This window comes from Hippocampus bargibanti, linkage group LG04, assembly GCF_051943395.1.
Source record: "Hippocampus bargibanti isolate YZ-2025 linkage group LG04, ASM5194339v1, whole genome shotgun sequence".
Classification (NCBI taxonomy): domain Eukaryota; kingdom Metazoa; phylum Chordata; class Actinopteri; order Syngnathiformes; family Syngnathidae; genus Hippocampus; species Hippocampus bargibanti.
Window position 1 is genome coordinate 6178055 of NC_142737.1, and position 20252 is coordinate 6198306.

Consider the following 20252-nt stretch of genomic DNA (forward strand, 5'->3'; position numbering starts at 1 on the left):
GTTAATTATGCGGTGGACTACTACGGTTTTGATGGTGAGTTGTATAGCGTGATAATTTGGGAGCGGGAAAATACTCGAGGCACCTCACCGTAATGCAAAGTACAACCATAATAATAATCCATTGCTCTAAATCTCTGCAAAGGGAGGTAATCTCATCCCTGCTTCATGGATTGGATTGTTCGGGACTACTTAAGTGTTTCAATAGAATTCATTACAGTACAGGATGTCTTTTCAAAAGCAGGTTTTTTTTTTTTTGTTGAAAGCTTTGTTTCTTCCGTTGGATCTCCCGGTTGAGCAGAACTACTTGCTGCTGTCATATATTTCCAGTGTCATTCAATGTCAACTGCTGTACGTACTGATACGTGCGCGTGCCCGTGCACAAGCACCTACTGGCACTCTCTGCACTTTATGAATGAATGGATGGGGTGTGGCTCGCAGCCCACGAGAGATGCGGCTGACGTCCAGGCGCTGCTGCTGCTGCTGTTGCACTTGAAGGCTGGCCCAGAGTTGAACATCAACACAAGTGGGCGAGACCACTGCGAAGAGAGGGCACGAAAACCACCAAGAGGAAAGGGATACGCTTTCCTAAGGTAGGAAGAAACTGGACAAAAAGAAGAAAAAAAAAACAAGAAATTGACTTTGTTCCAGTTTGTGATCGGATGCGTTCAGAGTAACTGGGAATTTTGCGAACCGTATTTTTTTATATTTTAACCACGCGGATATTTAAACCCAAATAAGAAAGCAACAGCGTGTGTTGACTTTCCAAGAGTGTCTGCTGTGTGGGTGGGACAGCGAGACACGGGACACAACAACTTGAGGAGTAAAAAAAAAAAAAACGCGTCAACACCACACGCGAGTCCAAAGCGTATCAAGGGCAGAAAGGTTCTGATTAGATGTCATCCTCTTCCCCCTCCTCCTACTCCTACTCCTCCTTCTCCTTCTCCCCCTCATCATTGCATTTGTGCGGCTTGCAGAGAGAAGCAGGCGAGCAGTCGGAAGGTGTTAAAACTGCAAGTGGACGTCGAGGAGAAAGAGACGCGAAGTGATTCTTGGTGGTGGATGTCCGTTTAAAGGTAGGAATGACTTGATGTTCTTTAATCACACACGCTGTTATGCAAACTCACCCAACAACAAAAACAACTTGACAACAACGTGGTTTTGTGCTTGTGCACGCAGTAAAACTTTATAGAAGGCGAATGGGAGTTATGTAACGGTTCGCTTCAACAAAAAAAAGTTGTGCACGTTATCAGAATAAGTTGTACTTTATCTCAACAAAACATCTGTTCTCCACATCTACTGTATGCGGCTTTCCAGTCATCATGATAGATTGAAGATAGGAGGAAAACACATTTCATCAAACTCGAGTGGGTGTGTGCACGTGAAGCAACTGACTGAAATATCGTATGCGTGTCCTTAAGGCGTTTCCCTAGTCAAAGAATGCATGTTGCTTTTTATCTTATAATTACTTTGTAATTGTTTTATGTTTTTTTTTTTTTGTGTGCGTAACTAAGGAAAGAAAGAAGTAGAAAAAAAACTTTAGCTATTTTAACTCGTGAAGTAGTGTCACTTTTGCACCACTGAAAGTTTAATCTTGAAAATAATCCATTCCTGCACGCTGGTCATTTCAATAGACGTGTAAAAAGAAGTGAACTCATTCACTACCAGACAATGTGCAAAAAATGTGTTCACTCCAATGCCAGGGTTTTTGTCATTTTCAGTCAAATTCCAGGTCCCACAGAATATTGAGTTATAGGACTACATAAACATTCAATGCAGCGTAACAAATGTTAGTCTCATCTTTCATCAAAAAAAGAGTTAATTCCTAAATTATATGGGCCTGGAGTTATATGATGGCGACTGTACAAAATACAATGCAATACATATACAGTAAAGTCTCGTTATATCGATATCCAAGGGAGTCTGAAAAAATATCGATATAACCGGGACTATCGATATATCCGACCCTGTTTGCATGTAATTTTCTCCGTGTGTGCATAGAAATAGTATCGATATAACCGGGACTATCGATATATCCGATATCGATATAACGAGACTTTACTGTATATTGGTTTATATAGCGCTTTAACAACAGCTGACGCTGGAACAAAGCACTAACATGGAAAAAGGGAAAATGGTGCCCCCTTGTGGAAAGGAAAAAAAAAACATTGCCAGAGACCATGGCCAGTACTTTATCGGAATCCAAGCATGAAAAAAAAAAAACAGAACAAATTCAAGAATGGTGCTTTACGTCATATTTTCAATTCCCGAATCTATTCGGGAATGGCGGTGATTGAGTTAAACATTTGAAGAAGTGACACCATGTTGTTTTTTTCATGACCTTTTCTGTATTTCCTTTCTGCTACGAAATGCATCAAAAAGATGCCAAAAAGTCAACAATAAACCATCTGCTTGTGTGTTGTTAACTTTAAAGCTTGATGGGAGCCGCATAAAAAAATCCAAACCGTTCAACCTTCGGCATGTTCAATACAAGCATTTTTTTTCCCCCTGTATGTCAACTTGCGCAGAGAATAGTGGAAGAAAGGGGATGGTCGTGCTTTTTGATGATCTGATTAATTTGACATCCTTCAGTCTGTTCTGTCTCGCTCTTGTATTTTTCTATCAGCTGTGGAATTTGAACCATTTTTTTTTTTTTACGCCTTCAGGGTGAGGCTGTCCCGCTGTCTGCCAATATGCTGCAGTGCAATCGGTTCGGGGAGCCTTGTGTGTCTGTGTGTGTGCGCAAATACACGTGTGCAAGGGCAAACTAATCAAAGTCAAAAGCGGGGGTCCTTGGATGCAGGACATGTGCACATAAAAAAAAAAAGAAGTAACAAAGACGTGACACAGCATGACCTCCTCTTCCCTGAACCACATGATTTTTGTCTTCTTGGGAAAGTTTCACAGAGTGAGAACACCAAGTCGTTGGGGGGGTGTCTAAGAAAGACAAAGAGAAGTTAGTCGGTCTGCATGGCCAATGTTAATGACTACAGCCATTGCGACTGTTAAAGAGATGAGAATGATGAGGGGGCTCAAGGGGGGCCCATATCTGACCTGCACCTCTCACCAGGGACATCTTCAGTGTATAAAATGGTCCAACCCCTCTCGAGAGGCCTGGTACTACAACCCAGGCTCTGCGTGAAGGGGATCGTTGGTATAGGCTCAGCTACCGGGTGCTAATGTCTTTTGGTCTCCTTTTGAAAATACTTGTGGTCCTTGTTTTGAAGTCCCAGTTGCTCTAAATCAGGGGTGTCAAAGTCATTTTTTGCCGCGGGCCACATTGTAGTTATGGTTTCCTCTCGAGGGCCGTTATGAATTTGGGGAAGCCATTAGAATGTTTAAATCCCTTCAAATATTACATATAGAGCACACAGCAAATTAATGAATAACTCGTTTTTTAATCTGAAGTCAAGAATAATGACTTTTATTGTGGTTGACATCCAAAAATATGAAATTTTGGCTCTGATTTTAGCAATCATCATGGAATTTAACAAGTTTGATTTGCTCTCGCGGGCCGAAAAAATGATGTGGTGGGCCGGATTTGGCCCGCGGGCCTTGACTTTGACACCTGTGCTCTAAATTGTACTGTAATGTCTGTAATATCAGTGGCGGACCGTCGAGGCCTGCAAAGTGTTCTCTGCTGGCCTAAAAATATCTGAATCACGGACTGCTGTTAATTATATTTTGTCCATTGTCTGTCAGCGTCCTTTCATTACTTTTCCCCTGTTTTTAAGCATTTCACATTTCAGCTGTCATTTCAGCTGTCATTTGTTACCAGGTTCAGAAATCTACCTGGAAGCCTTCACAATCAGTTCTGCAGGCCCTGTCGCATCAAATGTGTCGATCAAACTGTTGCTCTAACCAATCAGGTTTCAAGTTAGCAACCCAAAAGGGGTACCAACGCCTTCTTGAAGGCGCTGGTCAACGTCAGAGTTTTCGTAAACTATGATTGGATAGCCACTAGCCAACTGTAGTTTGCAAAAACTGCTGTGATCACAAGCCGCGAGTGATAAGAGCATACTGGCCAGAGCTAGCATAATGTATTCGTAGCTAGCTGCATAAGCAAATATATTGTGTTGATTTAATTGCAGTTTTGTCAACCCACAATGGCTGAAGTAGGAGAATTAAGAAATGAAATTTGGTTGCAGATTTACTGTTCAAGCCATTTTCAAGATGATCTTTTCAAGTGAAAAATGGACATCATTAAAAAAAAAGTCGGTTATATCCTGGCTTATGCTACCCTCTAGTGGACTTGTAGTAAATCACACCACACTTTTTTTCAGTCTGCATTGATTCAGACATAGCACTACTGAAGGCCTAGCAATGAAATTCACGGCCCGCCACTGGCTGATATACAGTCCGCTCCGATCACTCTATTAACACCTCATGCAGCATCGTCAACCATGTCTGTGTGTCAAGAGAGTTGGATAAGAAGGTGTCGCCAGTGAAGACAGGAATGGGCAGGGCTGGGCAAGACTGGAGGGGCAATAGGAGATAAGAGAACCCACGGGAATAGCCAGCAGCATGTCTGCTAACCGAGGACCGGCGCAAGAGAAAGGCGGAGGGGTCTGTCGAGTGATAGAGGACATGGTGAAAGAGGGCAATGTTCCAGGGCCAGAGGTTTACCACATCTGGATTTGTGCACAACTTGCTTTCTTCATATTTGCGGTTTATAGCATAAAATGGAATACGTTAGCGCTCAGCGGTGAGGACGGTAACACGTTACACTGTTGCAATGTTACTTTTGTACGACTAACTTTTTTTGGTACAGTACAATGTAAAAAACAATTTGTAGAATCTAACCACTGATTGCAGGGGAACAATTTGCAGCCACTTTGATTGACGCTTCACTTTCACTGATAAATAAATAAATAAATAAATAATCAAGCAAAACTAAATAATTAATCAAGCAAAACTAAATAAATAAATAAATACATATGCTGCCGTATGAATAAATAAATAAACAAACAAACATAAACAGACAGACAAATATGTAAATAAATAAATGAACTTATGAATAAATAAATAAATAAGCATATAAATAGACAGACAGGCAGACAAATAAAATGAATGATTGAATAAAAAAATAAAAAAATAAAAACATAAATAATCAAGCAAACATAAATAAACAAACAGTAAAAGTAAAACAAAATGGAACTGTATAATGCAACTTAGCAGTTTTTTTTGACGACGATACTAGCGCAGTGTGTTCTACCGGAAACAAATTCCTTGTGTGTTCTACATACTTGGCAATAAAGATGATTCTGATTCTGATTCTGAAATAGATAAATAAATAAATAAATAAATAAATAAATATGCTGCAGTATAAATAAATAAACAAACATAAACAGACAGACAAATCTGTAAATAAATGAATCAATGAATAAATCAATAAACAAATAAATAAATAAATATATAAATAATCAAGTCAACATAAATAAATAAATAAATAAATAAATAACTATGCTTCCATATAAATAAATAAACAAACATAAACAGACAGACAAATATGTAAATAAATAAACAAATAAATGAATGAATGAATATATAAATAAACATATAAATAGACAAATAAACAGACATACAGACAAATAAATAAATCAATCAATAAATAAATAAATAAATACACAGTTGTGATAATGGCCATCAACCAGTACCATGAGAACTATCTATTTTAATAATCTAATTTAATTTTAATATAAATGATCCACTCTCCCTGTTCTCATTTTTTTGCTGACTTACTTGGCCGCAATTTGTGTTTTGCTTTGTTTATAGCAGTGTTTCCTTGTTGAGCATCTGCTAGTATCATTAAGCCCCCGAAAGCTGATCTTCTAGGCCTTTAAAAAAGTGCTTCAACCCAAGACTTGAGTGTCTCACTTTAATATTTGAATTTTCTCATGCTTTTGCAGTACATCGCGATGAATTTGTGTGGTTGAACATTTGGGTTTGCATGTTGACCACTTCCCTTGTTTGGATGAAACCACAGCAAAAAAATAGCAGCTCTCATGTGTTCAGCAATGTTGCACTGCGTCACCGCCTGCAAATCCTTTTTTTTTTTAATTTGCCCATTTATTAATATGCTTTGTTAAATTAATTTCCTCATCAACTGGCTTCCTCGAATTGAGACAACGGAATGTCAACCCGCCCTCAATAAATAAATAAATAAACAGATGAATAAATAAAGAGACAGATGAATAAATAGACGGATAAATAAATAAATAAATAAATAGATAGATAGATAAATAAATAAATAGATAAATAAATAAATAAATAAATAAATAGGCGGATTAAAAATAAATAAATAAATAAAAATACACAACTATATTAATATACAACAAATGAAGACACAAATACATAAACAAAAATAAATAAATACACAACTACATAAATCCATGAGTAAATAAATAAATAAATACAACATTTCAAGGTTTAATTTTCATAAATTTGATGTTCGTAAACCGAAAATTTAGTAAGGCAAGGTGTTCGTAAACCGAGGTCTCACCGTAAATAACTAAATAAATAAATAAATAAATAAATAAATAAATAAATAAATAAATAAATAAATAAACAACTACATGAATAAAAAAATAAATAAAAATACACAACTACATTAATATACAAGAAATGAAGACACAAATACATAAACAAAAATAAATAAATACACAACTACATAAATCCATGAGTGAGTAAATAAATAAATAAATACAACATTTAAAGGTTTAATTTTAAAACTACACGAATAAAAAATAAATAAGGACACAAATACATGAACAAAAATAAATAAATAGACAACTACATAAATACATGGCTGAATAAATAAATAAATAAATAAGTAGAGAGATACATAAATACACAACTACATAAATCCACGAATAAATAAATAAATAAATAAATAGATAAATAAATACATAAATACACAATTACATAAATCCACGAATAAATAAATATCATCCTCGCCTCCCTTCTCATTTGCAGACACGAGAAAAATAGAGAAAAGCCTGAACACTTGAATAAGCCATAATGGCATGCGACCCATGGATCGCATGTCGGATTTAACTCATCTGAAGTGAGATAAACATCCATTTGCTACTAATCAAGGTCAGGGAGCATTTTGATACACATTAACCCTCACTCCAAGGTGCTTCGCCAGTCGTAGAATCTGTTTCCATACAAACACATTGTTGTCGGGGTGAAAGATTGTTTCTTTGCAGTTTGAGAAGGCTGATGCAAACCAGCTGACACACGCTCTGTCTCGCCAACACATACAAACGACGCACACAGATATGGGAGAATCGTTGGGCCGGGCTGAGTGCCGTGTGACAAGTTAGAATGAGATCTGCAATGTTTGTCTCTGTGGTTCTCATCCCACATGGAAATGTGAAACTGAATCACCGTGCAATGCGCAGTTTGGTTTGCCACTCTCAAGCCCATTTCGACCCATGTGAGTCACTTTTACTCCACTCTTATTTCAAGGAGCTCGATGCGGCCCGTTTTTATTTTTAGGAAGTGCGGGTTTAATCTGGTGACATTCCGAAAATCTAAAACAAAACAAAAAAGGGGTTTGCAACTTGTTCACAAGCCTCTTCATGTATTTTTTTAATGCAACTTAATAAGTTTGAGATGATTTTGGGAAAGTGGTAGTGGGATATGCTAAGACGAGTCACCTGTCAATCATAAGGCATATATTTTATCAACAAACAACTATTGACCATTCCCAATTATGTGCATAATTTCGGAAATTGAGACAGTAACAAAGAGACACTGACATGAGCCCAGGGAGGACACGTGACCTTTGACCTTGATGCCTCATTCCGGAAAAATTGTATTTAAATGATTTTTGAAAGGCGCGTAGAAATAAAATGTATAATAATAATAATAACGGTTATTAGTGTTTTAATAATACATAAATAAAATAATAAAATTAAATAATAAAATTAAAAGTAAAATTAAAGTAAAAACAAAAATAAAATGTGTACTACTACTACTACTACTACTACTTCTTCTTCTACTACTACGACTACTACTACTACTACTACTACTACTAATAATAATAATAATAATAATAATAATAATAATAATAATGATAATGATGATGATTACTATTATTATTATTTTCCTTTCGGCTTTTCCCTTCGGAGATCGCCACAGCAAATCAATGTCCTCCATCTAACATCTAACCCGGTATTATTATTATTATTATTATTGTTAATATTATTACTATTATTATTATTATTATTGTTAATATAGTTACTATCATTATTATTATTATTAGTAGTAGTAGTAGTACAAGTAGTAGTAGTAGTAGTAGTAGTAGTAGTGGTAGTAGTAGTCGTCGTCGTCGTAGTAGTAGTAGTAGTAGTAGTATGAAATCATCAGTCCTCAAAACTGTGGCCCGTGGCCCGCATATGGCCCATTTGCACATTTTGCCCGGTCCCCTGAGCAATATTTATCATTGATCGTCACAGTATTTCATTCAAAATTGATTCTGGCGTCTGATAAGGGGAAAATTATATTATATTATATTATATTATATTATATTATATTATATTATATTATATTATATTATATTATATTATATAAACAAAAATTGGGGGCATCTTTGTCTGTCTCTCTGCCCCTCATATGATTTCCCTGCTCTCATCTTAACATTAATAATTAACATCAATGTATGGCTTCTAAATACTAATGCATTCAAAGTAAGATTTGTGTGTTGTTATGCCCTATTCCTGTCATAAAGACACATTATTTTTATTGCCACTTATATTCCTCTTAATGCAGCAATCAAATGTCCAGCTGGGAGATAATGTGCTGTACATCTCGACTCAACATTGCAACTCAAAATCGCGCATGTGATTTTGAACTAACATTGCAAAACCTCTTTTCACCAGCGGATTAGCTTTGGATCATGCACCATCCCAGAGAGCCTCTACCCACTTGACCATTGACCTTACTCGGATACTTTAAGCCTTACGTGGCGCAGTGACTGATATGCGGTCCTAGTGACCATTGTCCAGCAGTTGTTTGGACAGGCCACCGCGCATGCAGCAGTCTGGCGGATATAACCCGACACCAGTATAGATTTTTCCATCACTCTATTTCTGGACACCTACTGCACATAGATGAGCTTGTGTGTTTAATCATATTCCCGCAAGTCCTGGTTAGAGCAGTTTTCATGTTATTCTTATCTCAAAATTGAGTTTTTCCATAATGGTTTGAAAAATTACATTGTTTAAAAGAGTGTTTGACTCTGAGGTATTGTAGTCGCTTTTATTGGGGAAGACCTTGTTTTTGTGTGTGTTTGTTTGTTTTTTATTACTTCACCGCAATAAACAGCAGAAGTTGGTAAACAACATCCAATGAGGGTATTTGAACTCAACTCAAAGCAGCAGCGGACATAGGACTACTGAAGGCCTAGGAGTGACATGCACGGCCCGCCATTGCTTAATAGTGATAACTGATAAGTGCGTATCTGTTTTGTCTTTCGCATCCCAAACTGGATTGTATTCAACTTTCGGGGTCTAATGGCGACCTGTGAAATATCACGCTGATGCAAACCACAACCGGAACACAAGATTAAGTTCATATTATTTTACGGTGTCCATAGTGGAAATTTTGAACCCTTGTGCTACATGCGGGTATGACTTGTGTCCAAATGCCCGGACTGAAAAGCTTGTCTGAACCAGACTGACGTCCAGGAGTGTTTGACTTGGCCTTCCTCTTTGTTTGATCGGTCGCTTTCTGGAATTCTGACCAACCTGCACTGAGGACACTCAGATCGCACTCCTCATCACAAGTTGGACTATTATACTCTTTGCATTATGTAATAATGCATGCAAAGGGATTATATGATTCCATTTCTGTTTTAGTAGATCTGAAATGGCATTTTTATGATAAACTACACTGCTGATAAGGAAGTTTCCATGCGTTTTTGTCGAGTTCACATTAGACGACTGAAAGCAAAGTTAACTTTTCCCCCACTCTTTGTCCAATCCCTCAATTTATCCTCTTTGACCTTTTTCCTGTTTGCTGTCTGGTCTTAAACCTTGGTCAAAGTTTACAGTGTCATATCACTTCAGGTCGCAGCAAAATCGAAGAATAGTTGGCCAGGACAAAATCATTTTGATGGATCACAAATGAGCATTAATGACTGTCAATACCTCATCAGGTTGCCATTCTCAATTACTTTTTATGATGACACATTTTCATGAATTTGAGCTTTGCAGGAAGGATTCATATTAATCAAGTGCTGATAAAGCTCTGGCCATGGCAGTGTTTCCCCTTATTTCCCATGTTAGTGCAGTATTCCAGTGTCAGAGATGTTCAGTCGGACACTTTGAAGAAAGGCTCGAACACAGAAATATTGTCTTTTCAACTTTGATAGTTGAAAGGCAGAGTGTCGACTGCAAGGTTAAAATATCCCATCAATCAGGCTCCACCAACAACCCACACAAGCCTTCTGTACACTTGACGCAAAAAGCTAAACAGAACACAGTTGATGAGGAACTAGATACAATTATCGCAGAGAAAGCACCTACAAGGGATCATTCCTCAAGATGGTGAAAGAAGAAGGTTACGTTCATCATCAAGTGTTTAATGCTGATGAAACCAGCCACTCCATTCCATCAAGCCATCAACGACCATCACAAAGGTCAATAAAACCACTTTATTATACTGTAGTTTATTTCTTTAATTATAATACCATAGCACATTTATTATACATAAAATAAGGTCTATTTTTTGTCGTTTTAAGGCTTGGAAAATTAGAAAGTAGAAAATTATGTGTTATGGGGACCTGGGAACGGATTATTCTCATTTTAATGGTTTCCTATGGGAAATTATTTTTTGGGATATACACTTTTTGCCTGACACACTCTGTCTGGGAACCAATTAAGTTCGAAAGCCAAGGTATCACTGTATTCCAGTTTTTTTGACGACGATACTAGTGCAGCGTGTTCTACCTGAAACAAATTCCTTGTGTGTTCTACATACTTGGCAATAAAGATGATTCTGATTCTGATCACGCCCAATCGCCACCCTGGTTCACCATCTTGTTTTTTTTCCCATGAGTGCTTGAAATTCTTGAGAACATTTTTCAGAATCTGAATCATCTTTAATCAACTCCCTCCCAGCCCTGCCCACCCTGCCCCTACCCACTGCCACACTCACCGAACTCTGAGTACACGCTACATGCTGTACTATCATCCTGAACTCATTTTTTTTTGTTCTTTCTCATTTTTTTCTGCAATACCTCACTTCAACCCTTTCTTGTTTGTTTTTGTATTACTACATTACGTCACTTTATATACGTCACTTCCTCACTTTACATACGTCACTACCTCACTTTCCAGATGACACTACCACACTACATTCAGAAATTACATGTATTGTCTGTTGTCAATTGTATGTCTTTTTATCCACGTTATAAGTGCCTTGCATGCCTTGCACGCTGGGTCCGAGAGGACATTAATTTCATCTGTGCTGTATGTCATGCATATTAGCATATTTGACAATAAAGCTGACTTTGACTTTATTGTCAAGTATGTATGTACAAGGATTTTGTCTCCGGTAGAACACGCTGCATTACAAAAAAACTTGCAAAGATGCGCATTTGTCGCGCTTGGATACGTAGCGCCTGCCTGAGGGGAGTCGCTGGAAAATGTAGTGGGCAAGGTGCGGAGGGTCCAGTAGGATTTTTCCGTGCCCTTGTTTCGATTCTTGTAATGTGCAAGTCCTCGAAACTGGCTATTATTTTTTTCCGCCGTTCTAACTGTCCGTTGAAGTCTGATTTTTTTTTTTGTTTGGTGAAATATTTTGTCCCGGACTACTTCTGCAGGACGACTTATTTGTTTATTTTGGTCATGTTAATCTGCCAGTTGTTTGATTTAGTGTTGTTTTCAAGGTGTGCTTATCTTTTCTGTCTGTCATGTCTTGGAGTCTGTTTTTGTTTGGCTCCTGTATCAATCTGTTATCTCTTTCCGTTGCCTTTCTGTCTTTCCCTGCTGTCTTTTTGTTCTGTAATTACATTTCGTTCAGTTCCTGTTTGTTTGATAGAACGTTTTTATATACACATCCGTAAACATCCTATGTTACTTCATTTCAACTCATTTGTATGTTAGTTTAGTCTATATATAGATGTATGTAGTTTATTTGATTACTTTGCGTATCTGTAGTGTGTACCGTTATTATCTTTATTTTTAGTCTAATATCATATTTCACCCTTCTCGTAGCTGATAGGCCCGGTCGAAATGATGTCATCACCGCTGTATGTATAAAACCAGGTGAAAGGCGCGGCTCTACCTCTTTTGGCTTTCCTACGTTGACCGGACATGTCTCTGTGTTGTCTACAAGAATGAAGTCATCTTTTTTGTTCACCACTTTGGTCCATGCTGATGTTCAGATGTCCAGAAAGAGATCCATCATTTATTGTTTTTTTTGTACATGTAGACATTCGCTTGTCCCTTTAAGATATTTATTTTTTTGTGTACATGTGTCTTTTTACCTGCAATTTAATTTGCATTGTTTCGAAACGCCAACACTCCTACCGCCACCTCTTCCTGACATTCAAAAATTGCGATATAACTCCTGCCTATCGGTATTTTACTTGACTTTCTTTCACTCTTTGTTTGTGGTTTTTCTGGCGTTGAGTCAGAGGCCATGAATATGTTTTGACTGCTCATAACAAAAATGCATTTAAAAGAAAGGAAGTCGTTTTTCCTGGAGCCACTCATGCTCATGGGCCTTCTTTGTAATAACTAATGTGTTTTTTTTCGCTAGCAGGAAACAAACCTCTCTCGCTCCATAACGAATTAAAGCCTAACAAATAGCCCAATCAGGAGCTCTCTGACACTTAGCCTGCACTGTTTATTTTTACTTCGCAATAACATAGCGATACGTCTTCATTAGGTTATAATGAGGAACCAACATCTGGCTACACAAGAGATAGGACAATCTACATAAAACATAAGAAGTCGTGTCCTCTGCTCACAAGCCTTATCGAGTCTTCAGTGTTTTTCCACTTAGACAGACTTGCACTCATGACCAATCGCCAAATAGGCCGGTCGTTACAACACACGCTTCATGTAGCTCTCCGAGTTATAGTCAGTGTGAGAAAAGATTAAGAAGCAAGGCAAAGCGATTCCAACATTCCACTAGATGTGCATATTTTAGGAATGTCGGTAATACTCTACTGTTTCCCACAAGATCACTTGTGAGTGGTGCCCTTCAGTCATTCTATTCATACCCTTGAACTTTGACCTGCTCATGGGACGACATTAAAATTCCAGATTTGTCAACCAAACAAATAATCAAACACACGAACCAAACTCCTCCCCGCATAACAAAAAACAAAACAAATGAATCTCAAACCTGTAGTTATGCTCGACAACATATCCCGTGTAATGTTTTGCATTGTGTGTGATTGTGTGTTTTATAATGTAATCCTTGATACTGTTATCCTTGAACACGGTGCTGGAACTGTTTTGAAGACCCACTGTGGTTCTGACCCACTTGCATCAGCGCACAGGTGATACATGCACACTTTTTCCCCTCTTCTTTGAGGATGTGTGTGTGTGTATAGTATGTGTGTCTGTTTATTACCACACTTGTTGGTGTGGGTTGAAGGCAAACTCTCAACGGACACGTGTGGTGTGAGAAGTTGGCTGTTTGGACAGCTTTAGGACTATCACAAGCCAATTGGAATCAATGGTGGCAATGACGTGGTTTCGACAGGAGAGTAAATTCTCAGAAGTAGCGGAATTAGCTCTGCCACATAAATTTGAGCAAGTTGTAAGGTGTTTCAACAAATTAACTCATTCACTGCTGGACAATGTGCAAAAAAATCATCATCATCGGGAAAAAAGTTAATTCCTAAATGATATGGGTCTGGAGTTGTATGAGCTTGAAATGAGGGCGGCTGTCCAAAATACAATGCAATTCATACATATTGGTTTATATTGGGCTTTAATAACAGCTGAAGCTGGAACACTCCAGTGCCAGGGGTTTTGTCATTGTCACTTGAATTCTAGGACCAACAGATTATTGAGTTTTAGGACTTGTGATGTCACGAGAGGCTGTGTCCTGGAAGGCAAATACATTCCCCTAAGATGGCTCCACCCAGAGAGAGTCTTGGCCCCACCTGGTGGAAGGCAGCAATTAAACCCACACACCTGCAGCTGATCAGGGCTTGATTGGAAAGCAGGGCTCTTAAGGCAGAGAGCCTCTGAGTGTGCAGCTTGAGGAAAGACAAGCTCGATTGCTGTGCTCTGCGGAGAAGTTGATTGCTGCGTGGAACTCATTGCCAGTTGGGACCACACGACTGAACACTGGATTTGAACCTAGCTAAGGTGGCTAGGCTACATGACGAGGACGTCAAGAGGGGTGAGGCCTAGAGACTCTTGTAAAGAACTCCGTCTTCAGTTTTACCTCAGAAGAGACTTTATTTGGATTTAAGTAGCAAAAGAGACTTTATTTTGACAAGTATTGGAAGAGACACTATTCGAACCTTTGTTGCTTGTGAATTCCCCCTGGAACCCTTGATTAAAACCTTTTGTTTGTATCCAAACCTGTCGTCGATTGCACTTCTTGTCCCGTCCCGATGAGAGCTAGCCTCTCATGATATCACAGACTACATAAATATTCAATGCAGTGAAAGAAACCTTACGCTCTCTTCTTTCATCTGGAAAAAAAGAGTTAATTCCTAAATGATATGGGTCTGGAGTTATATGAGCTTGAAATGAGGACGTCTCTCCAAAATACAATGCAATACATACATATTGGTTTACATAGCGCTTTAACAACAGCTGAAGCCGGAACAAATCGCCAACATGGAAAAAAGGGAAATGCTTCCCCCTCGTGGAAGGGAAAAAACATAGCAAGAGGCCATGGGCAGCGCTTTATCGGCACCCAAACGAGAAAAAAAACCCAACGTTTTGTAAGTTGTACGTCCAACGTAAAAGTTGCACGCCCCGGGCGTCCGGGCAGACATTGTTTTAGACACTGATTATATTTGGAAAACCTTTTTCATTCATTGGAGGTGTGCCTTCTACTCTCTTATATATGGGGGAAAAGTATGAAAATACACCATTCATTGGGGGTGTGCCTTATACTCCAGAAAACACTGTCTTTATGTATTATTTTATTGTGCATTCTGTCTATAATATATGGAGGAGATGAATGGTTTCCAAAAATTCGTAACGGCCCTCGAGAGGAAACCGTAACTTCAATGTGGCCCGCGGCAAAAATAAATACAGTAAAGTCTCGTTATATCGATATCGGATATATCGATAGTCCCGGTTATATCGATACTATTTCTATGCGCGCACAGAGAAAATTACATGCAAACAGGGTCGGATATATCGATAGTCCCGGTTATATCGATATTTTTTCGGACTCCCTTGAATATCGATATAACGAGACTTTACTGTACGTTTGAAACCCCTGATGTCAAGGATACACCTTGTGAAAGACTGCAAAGCAATGTGAGCAAACTTCCCACATAGAAGATTCAACAGTGAGAACGTTCATAATTCCAAGCGCACATTCCACTTGTTTTGTAGAGCCGTGGTTGAAAAGGCCAGATGTCCCATCAGACTGTGCTCCTTGATAGTTCTCTCACAAGTGTCCAAACAAAGAAGGGGCGCATGCTCTCCACATTTCTCAGCCCTTTGCAGTGCCAGTGCTCTTGAAGGCCTACTTTATCCCATGGCATTCCTCACCATCTTTCATGCTGCTTCTTTCTGCCCCTGCCAGCCAGGTCAGGGGGCACTGTTTTCTCAGGGTGCAAAAGACTAAACTGGTTTGATTAAAAAAAAAAAGACAGAGACGCTATTAATCATACATTCATTGAATTGCTGAGCCCATTTGAACTCTGTGACAAACAAAAACAGCAACACCAAAGTACACAAACAGTCTATTGGGTGAGTTCAAGAGTGAAGTCTTCGCATAGTTTCAACGGTAGCATTGATGATGAGTATTAACTATGTCCACATGACGTGGAGGCAGTGTCTTTATCTAGATTTAACCTGTCATACAACGTATTCCGTGTTTGTCAGTGATGTTGACAGACTGTGAGAGTGGCTCCTCTGCTGCGCCAATGTTCATTTTAAATGTGCTCGATGGAGTTGGGGTTTTGCGTCAACTTTGTTTTATTAAGACAGGTATGATTTATGATGTAAAGTGGAGAGAGCAGGGAGAAGACGGTTGTGGAAACAAACCCTTGACTCCTTTAAAGGACAACCGACGTCTCCGGACAAGTTGTATCCATAATTTGTAAAATGGCTTCAAATGACTTCTACTGAGCGTATTTTAATAAGATTCCACCGCATATAGCTATATTTTACGTTTTAAGACTCGCTCTGAATATTCAGGAAGTCTTGTTTTCGAGTTGGTGACGAGTCCGTACGTGACGTCATGAAAGGACCGCCCCCTGACCATAAAAAAGAGGCATTGTAGCGTCCTTCCATCACGTCAATGTATTTTGCTGTACATGTTTGGTCTGAAAACCGTGTTGCACCCAAAAGACGCCAGAAGAGGGAGTCCAAGCTCCATATAAGGAATTTATCAGCCTGTGCAAGCGGAGGTGGCCACTGGAGGTCGCCATTTTATGCCTCTTTTCTGGTGATCCATTGTTGCCCCAATGTTGCCTCAAAATGGCATTGAATAAATTCTTTAATCGATTGCAAACATGTATGCTTTCCTCTTCAGAACTATTTGAATCATATTCATAACAAGAAAGCATATTCTCAGAATCTGAAGCCATTGTTTGGATTCTCCAGCAATGCAAGACGTCTTGGCGTGACGTCACGAACTGGGGGCGGGACTTTCTGAAAATGCCCAATTCGCAGCTCAATTTTTTTGCAGATTTTGGACACTTTAAGTCATTTTTATTGGTGTTTTGCATTTGACTAAAAATATCATACTGTGTGTTTTGGGTATTTTAGATGCTATAAAACGTTTTTCTAATGTCAGTTAAAAAACAAAAAAGTGACGTCGGTTGTTCTTTTATGGCCAGTTAGGAAATGTGTCAGTGTCATATGCAAGACTAGACGTCAACAGAAAGAAGCCTGACCAAAGGTCAAATATTTAATCACATTCTTGGCTTAAGGCCCATTGGCAAGAAAGGGATATTTGCAACCCGCTTTATGGCACAGTTTACGACTTTCTAGCTGCTGCATTGACATCATTGAAGGCTGAGGGAGTTGATGGTGCCCTTTGTTGTCAGAGCTCAGTACCAGCACATGCCAGTAGATGTCTGCCTTCAGTCTTTCACAAGTGCGAAGGAAATGTCATGGCACTGGCAGGGGAGACTGCATAACATCCCGGCTGAACAAATAACAGAAGACATTGCACCACCATTTCCTTTTTGAATTGAAACAAAAGTGGTCTGAACTAATTGCCTTACCTAAACAATATTTACATTTACATTTACATTTACATTTACATTCACATTTACATTTATTTCCAGTATATTGTAATGCCTCTCGGTGAATAACAAGCACGGGACATTAAAATATGATAGTTGTCCATGTTAAGCGCTTTGTTACAGCTCCAGCTGTTGTTAAAGCGCTATATAAACAATATGTATTGTATTTATATTCACATTACATTCACATTTATATATGCGTAGCGGCACTTAAATCGTTTTAATTGACATTGTAAAATATATTGATGAATGGTTTTCTTTGTCGCGTTCAAGACCCGGAAGAGAAAAATACTGGATGCCGTCCATAATTTAAACCCAGTGTTCATGTTCAAACTGTCCTGAATGTTACAGTGCGTTAAAATACAATTAAAATTACAAAATTATTTTTTAGGAATCAAACCTCTTTTCTATGAGAAGCCTGCACGATAAAAAAAATAGATAGGTATGGGCCATTTAGCCGCTTTTGTGCGTTTTGTACGTGACGGAGAATCACGTTCACTCAGAGTGAACGTTCACTCAGAGTGAGTTATTTTTCTGACAGTACTTGAACGCCGCACGGCAGGAGTTGGGCGAGTAGTACAGTGACGTCACTATGCGGGGGTGTGTCCTTTGATGAAATCAGCTGGGGAAACAACAACAGAAAAGGAGGTGGCTCAGACTGGAACCGAGTGTCTGGGCCAATAATGTGTACATTTTCAAAGTATAAAAATGCACTTCTGAGCTCCAAAAGCGTCTTTTGTCACCAGCGGATGATATCAACTGAACTCGCGAAGCTTTGATAAGGCGGCCACGGAAAGCAGGAAAAGAGAGGCACAGGTCCTTTTTTGGCCCATTTTACATAAACTACACATCATATGCTCTTTGTTCCAAGTGGACCTGAATACGACCAACTATTTCTTCTCCCTGCGTGCCCCCCTGCCCGGTTCGCAAGACCGGCACACCACCAGAGTGGCATGTGGGTCAATTCCGGAACCGTCGGAAGGTAGGGACCCCCTATCCCCCCCCCCCCCCCAAAAAAAAAAAAAAAAAAAAAAAAAAAACGACCACACGTTCCCAATTCCATCCCATCAATCACTTCATTTGCCCCAAAAAGTTAACCCCGCTTTATTTGTATCATCCTGACACCCCATTGTGTGTACTCAATGGGGTTTTAATCTTCTTTCGTCACTAATACCACCACTACCAATGGATGCATCGCGTCTTTTTGCAAGCAGGTATGTTTACACTGGTGATGTTATTGATGCGCTGTCTGCTTTTTTTTTTACCGAGGTGTTACGTGTCTTTGTGCAGCGGATGGGCTTGGCGTGTTATGCAAGGCTTATCAACCGCATCCAAGAGGCGTGTGGGATGATATCTTTCTTTTGATGCTTAAAGATATGATGATTTATTTACAGTTTGAACCTGCTTTTTATAATACGAACTCCAGGGTGCTATTAACATGATGTGCGCGTTCAATTTCCCTCTAAAATTATGAATGAACCAGGTGCTTATGAATGGGACATGGTGCTTCATTGATTAGTGGGATTTCATTCTCTGCCAGGAGGCGCTAATCAATGGAGAAGCGTGTGCGTGTACCAGTCCCAGTTGGGATGTGACGAGGGCAGTCCTTTTTTTGTTCTGCCGTGAAAGGTTATACGTAGTTTGATAGCACGTGCTTGCGCACACGCACGGGGGTAATGTTGAGGCTGTGGCTATGACGTCAGCAGATGGCTTGCATTACGCAGGTGACAGATGGTAACAGAGTATGCATGCTAAGTGGAATGAAAGGCACCTTATTCAAAAAAGGAAACTGTTAGTAGTTCATCAATTCTATTTATTTTTCATGGAAGTAAAAGATTCATATTTTGCAATCTGTTTTTTGGCCCAATTATATATTTTTTTATTTTTATTTTTCATATCCAGAGTGTGAGTTAGCCATAGTGTTCCAAGAGAGATTATTCAGTGCACTAACGTATACGTAACTTCTTATACTGTACTCCAATAATGTATGTATGGTCATCTATCTTTGCGGCCCATTTATGTTAACAGGCAAAAGAATGAAACCCTATTTCTGTAGTTGTAGGTTCAATTGTGTGAAGTACCATTTTTTTTGCGACAGTTTGATAGGTGATCTTAGGTGGGATTTTACAAACACATTTCTGATGTGAAATCTGTGTCCCAACTCACTAAAGTTTGAGTAAAGCTCCAGTTGAATCACGATTGGTCGGATATCACATCACTTTTTAACCCTTTCGATACCATAATCCGAAATGTTGATTTTTGGAAGACATTTTTATTCTGAATAATTTCGGATATCACATCACTTTTTAACCCTTTCGATACCATAATCCGAAATGTTGATTTTTAGTAATTCTGATGCAATCTTGTGTTGACAGCTAAAAAAATGCTACATGTCGCTTGATTGGATTGGATTGGGTTTACCTTTATTAGTTTCGCAGTGGAGAAATTTACATTTCACAGCAGCAAACATATGAAATGAATGAAAGAAGTAGAAAAACAAAATACAGGAGCTGCTGGAAAAGCAGCCACTCTCGCGGCGCCATCTTGGAAGTCAAAAGAACAAGAAAATAAATAAATAACAAATATCGTTAGATATCAGAAGAATGGGGTACGAACTTGTACCGACAGCGAAACATACTCTCCTTTATTATCTACGAGTAAAAAAATTATGGTTGTACTCCTGTACCGTCAGTATCGAAAGGGTTTTAAAGGATAGCAACATGTTCACCATTTGTTGTCGTTCTTTGTGAAAATAAGTCTTTGTGAGTAAATTTGAATAAATTTGACCTCCCGTGACTTGCATTGGTACTTGAACACAATTAACATTGCCTACTGT

The 20252-nt window shown here is 38.8% G+C and overlaps 1 protein-coding gene across 3 annotated transcripts in view; it reads left to right on the forward strand.

Annotated features, from left to right (window-relative positions):
• The first annotated feature begins 364 nt into the window (after window positions 1-364).
• Window positions 365-20252, forward strand: part of rhobtb4 (Rho related BTB domain containing 4) — a 52417-nt gene continuing 32529 nt past the window's right edge. Inside the window, exons 1-2 of one of the 3 annotated variants that reach the window (XM_088993736.1) lie at window positions 365-590; window positions 975-1073. Coding sequence is in view for 2 of the 3 variants with exons in the window: in XM_088993734.1 (XP_088849860.1) it covers window positions 18271-18398 (128 nt within the window). In the remaining variant the exon portion in view is untranslated. Of the gene's footprint in view, window positions 591-974; window positions 1074-18068; window positions 18399-18471; window positions 18631-20252 lie in introns of those variants that run through there. The other 2 variants (XM_088993734.1, XM_088993735.1) reach the window with 2 other exon arrangements.